The sequence below is a fragment of the Coptis chinensis genome, chromosome 2, assembly GCF_015680905.1.
Source record: "Coptis chinensis isolate HL-2020 chromosome 2, ASM1568090v1, whole genome shotgun sequence".
Lineage (NCBI taxonomy): Eukaryota > Viridiplantae > Streptophyta > Magnoliopsida > Ranunculales > Ranunculaceae > Coptis > Coptis chinensis.
Genome location: NC_141457.1, coordinates 25,462,994 through 25,467,456, shown reverse-complemented (window position 1 = coordinate 25,467,456; position 4,463 = coordinate 25,462,994). Strand labels below are relative to the sequence as shown.

At 44.4% G+C, this 4,463-nt stretch overlaps 1 protein-coding gene across 1 annotated transcript; it reads left to right on the top strand.

Moving 5' to 3' along the window:
* Positions 1-1,910: 1,910 nt before the first annotated feature.
* Positions 1,911-2,750, top strand: LOC147515523 (uncharacterized). Its single transcript, XM_086592947.1, has one exon. It carries the CDS (start codon positions 1,911-1,913, stop codon positions 2,748-2,750), a length of 840 nt encoding a protein of 279 aa, XP_086449073.1.
* Positions 2,751-4,463: the final 1,713 nt, after the last annotated feature.

Below are 4,463 nucleotides of genomic sequence, written 5' to 3'. Positions count from 1 at the left end.
GAAAGAGGATTGCTTTACTGCAAATTCTGCTTGATAGGAAGGTTAGAGTTCCAGAGAATAAAGCTAGAGGAAGTGAAATCAATAGCTCAGGAGAAATGGCAACCGCAAGGGGATTGGAAAATCGTTCCTTTAGGCAAGGGGTTCTTCATGATACGCCTAACATGTGAAGATGACATGAAATTTTTTTGGGGTGGAGGCCCCTGGAAGTTTGGCAACCAAATCCTGCGACTTTCGAAATGGACGCCTGATTTTGATTCAGCAGTACATCGAACCTCCACAACAGCAGTTTGGGTGAAATTCCCAAAGCTTGGACAACAATATTGGGACTATGAAATTTTGATGTCCATAGCAAGAGGTCTTGGGAACCCAGTAGGTGTTGACAAGCATACGCTAAACCGAAACTTCGGTTTCTTTGCGTTAGTTTTGGTGGAAATCGATCTCGCCAAGCCTATCCCTAGAAAAATATTAGTGGAGGAGGGGGAAGGAAAATCTTTCTTCCAGGAGGTGGAAGTGGAGAAATTGCCGAAATTCTGCCCTCACTGCAAAGTAGTAGGACATACCATAGCGGAATGCACGGTGATGAGAAGGATAAGGGGTGGAGAAAACACAGTCAGGAACGCTGCATCCAAGCCAGATGATCAATTGCCTAAGAGTAATAAAGGCAAGGAAGCAGCAGAGATTGATCAACCGGCATGGCAGAGGAAAAAATACAAAAGAAATAGAAGGAAGAAGAATACTACTACACAAGCCCCGAATGCATGAGTGAGTGGCACTAAGGATGCTCTTGGGAATTTGATAGAGGCTTACGCAACAGAGCCGGGGGAAATCTTTCAGGACTCTATTTCGGAACTAGAAGAGATCACTCAGAACACAGCTGAGATGGAGGTAAGGGAAACAGTGGACGCTGTTCCTAATCGAAATTCTAGAACTCTTGGCTCAGTGGAGAATGCTAGGACGTCAATAGTGGCAGTTACTATTGGTGATCAAGCTATTGTCTCCGAAAGAGTAGAAGACCAAGTCGGGGGCAATCTTCAAGAAGGTGAGCACACTAGATGTGGGATAAGCTCATATGACGATGCCCACTCACTACAATTGGTAGTTGCAGCAGTGACCGACCCCATCGCGTCACTCAAGTCACCCACAAATACTCTCAGAGCTTTTAACGAAGCAGACTCACTATTGGCAGCGTCCTGTTGGGCAGACATGGCTGAGGAGGCAGAAGAAGCCGAGAGAGCTGAGAAAGAAGGAACATGGAGGACACAAAAGAAGAAGGCAACAAAGTCCAAGTGGATGGAGCAAGATCTCTCACCTCCATCTACAAGGGCTAGACTAGCCTCCATACCTCAACAATGAATATAAGCTATTGGAACATCAGGGGAGTGAAACAGGAAAAATCAATCACTTACCTGAAGGATGTCATAGCCAGTCATAAACCAGACATTATATGTCTGGCGGAACCTCTCATGTCTCCGCCTTCTATGACGCCTGATTTTCTTTGCAGGTTGGGGTTCAATGAGGACTTTGTACATAATAATATTCCCAATAAGATAGGGAATATATGGGTTTTTTGGAGGAAGGGAATTGTAATAAATTTGGTTGATATGTCGTATCAACATATTTCTATTAAAGCTGGTGACCTCCTTATATCGCTGGTTCATGCCAGATCAGCTTATGTGCAAAGACGAGCACTATGGGACGAGTTGTCATAGTTGGGTTTGAATGCGGAAGCTTGGGCAGTGGCAGGGGACTTTAATGTGGTTACTTCGAATGAAGAAAGAAAAGGGGGAAGGCTTCCTTGTCAAACAGCAGTAAATGAGTTTGTTGAGTTTATAAATGGGAATGCGCTTATAGATACTACAAGTTTCAGCTTCAAGTTTTCATGGTCAAACAAAAGACACGGAGATAAAAGAATGGTACAGAAAATTGATCGCATTTTGGTTAATCAGAAATGGATAGATGCAGCCACAGGATGGCGAAGCAAGATCCTACAACGGAGGATTTTGGATCACTCCCCTATTGTGGGATGGTTCACAGCTATTCCTAAGCCTCACAATATTCCTTTCAGGTTCAAGAAGCACTGGATAAAGCATGAGAGTCTCAAAGAGGTCGTCAAACAGAGCTGGGAAGAACGCCTCGAGGATGTGCCTATAAGAAAAGTCATGAAAAAACTTAAAAGGTTGAAGGAAGCTCTAAAAACATGGAGCTGGGAAACTTTCGGGGATTTGAGCAAAAAGAAAAAGAGAGTGACAGAGGATCTGGAAAGGATAATGAAGGAGCAAGAGGAGGACCCTTTTAATGTCCAGCTACAAGAAAGGGAACGGAATAAAGAAAAGGAACTAAATGGCATTTTGGACACAGAAGCGGCACAATGGTGGCAAAAAGCTAGAGTTAGTGAGGCCTTTGAAGGGGACAGGAACACAGCTTACTTCCATGCTCTTCACAAGCTGCGAATGAATATAGCCTTGATCCTGGAAATTCAGAAAGGCGATGGAACCATCCTTAAGCAGCAACAAGACATCAAGCAGCACATCGTCTCAGTGTTTGAAGCCAAGTACAAGCCGCAAACAGTCATACCCAATGTTGGACTGATGGAACTCATACCGAAGCTTGTGACTGACGAGGATAATGCAAATCTCTCAGAAATCCCTACCTTCACAGAGATCAAGCATGCTGTGTTTAACATGGACGCTAATAGCTCACCAGGTCCGGATGGATTTCAAGGTGCATTTTACCAAACTTTTGGGATATAGTGGATTTGGATGTCGCAAAGCCATTATCTCTTTCTTCAAAGACAACAAGCTGCCGCAGGGTATGAACTCAAATTTTTTGGTGCTCCTACCAAAGGTAACTAATGCCAAAGCTGTAAATCATTATAGACCAATATGTTTGAGCAATTTCCTTTTTAAGATTATTACAAAAATCTTGTCTATAAGGGTTAACCTAATGGCAACCAAGTTGATCAGTTGTGAACAACTCGGCTTTATCAAAGGCAGGAATAGCTCCACGGGCATCTGTTTAGCGTCAGAAATGATGAATCAGCTAGAGCACCATCGAAGGGGGGGTAACATTGGGCTGAAGTTTGGACATAAGCAGCGCTCGACACTCTTAGCTGGGAGTTCCTTGCCGAGGTTATGAAGAGATTTAGCTTCTCCAAAAAGTGGTGTGATTGGATTGAGACAATTCTCAGCAGTGCAAAGCTATCGGTTATGATAAACGGAGGACCATGTGGGTTCTTTGTGGCTGGAAGAGGGTTGAGGTAGGGGGACCCCCTGTCCCCGTTCCTTTTCGACTTGGCAGAAGATGTTCTCAGTAGGAGAATAAATCACTATTTTTAGGTGGGCCTCGTGAAGCATATGGTGACCATCGGAGACACTCCTGGGCCTACTCATCTTCTTTTTGCAGACGATCTCTTTCTATTTGCAAATGGTGACATCCGAGGGCTCAGAAGACTGAAGGTGGCACTTTTAGAGTATCAGCAAGTAGCAGGACAATTCTTTAACACTGCGAAAAGCAAAATCTTTCTAGGGAATATGACAGGTGTTAAGAAAAGGAAAGTAGAGGAGCTCTTGGATATCAAAGAAGGAGAGCTGTCGGAGCTTTATCTTGGAGTTCCACTTTTTAAAGGCAGAGTTACAAGTAGATGTATCCAACCTCTAGTTGATAGAATCAAAAGGAAAGCTTCTGGGTGGGCAGGCAGGTTGTTATCTTTTCAAGGGAGAGTGATCATGACACAGGCTATCCTCTCAAGTATACCGATACACAACATGTCTGTGTATAAATGGCCCAAGAAAAGCATCAAGGATGGAGAAGCGGCCATAAGGAATTTTATATGGTCAGGGGATCCTACGAAGAGACGAATGATCACTCTGAAGTGGGAAAGTGTTTGTAAACCCAAGGATGAAGGGGGGCTTGGAATACGAAGGTTGGAGGAGCTGAACAAGGCGCTACTCATCAAGTTAGCATGGTGTTTCTTAAATAAACAAAATGATTGGAGTACCTTCATGAACAGGAAATTCACCAAAAAGGATGGAAGCTACCTCACTTATCACAAGCCATCATCGGTTTGGCCAAGCCTTCGGGGTGCTCTGCAGGAAGTAAAACCTTTCACTGGATGGATCATCGGCAAAGGCGACAAGGTGGATCTATGGAGAGACAATTGGGCAGGGCAATCGGTCATGGGGCTGCTCCCCGAGGTGAGCTGGTTTGGTTTCAAGGCAAAGGTCGCAGATGTTATAGAAGACAATAAATGGAAGTTCCCGTATGTAGAATGGGCGTATTCACTCGTCCCGGGCATAGACTTGTCTTCCATCCCACAACCTAGTGGGGAAGAGGATATTCGTATTTGGAAACCAGAAATAGATGGAACTTTCACGGTTCAGTCCGCGTTTGAAGCTATTAGACGGAAGAAGAACAAGATCTCCTGGCATAGGAAGCTTTGGGCAGTGCATTTACACCCCAGAACA

What these genes read in the sequence shown, in the direction of transcription:
- LOC147515523 (XM_086592947.1), top strand. Translation starts at nt 1,911, where the DNA reads ATGGTACAGAAAATTGATCGCATTTTGGTTAATCAGAAATGGATAGAT.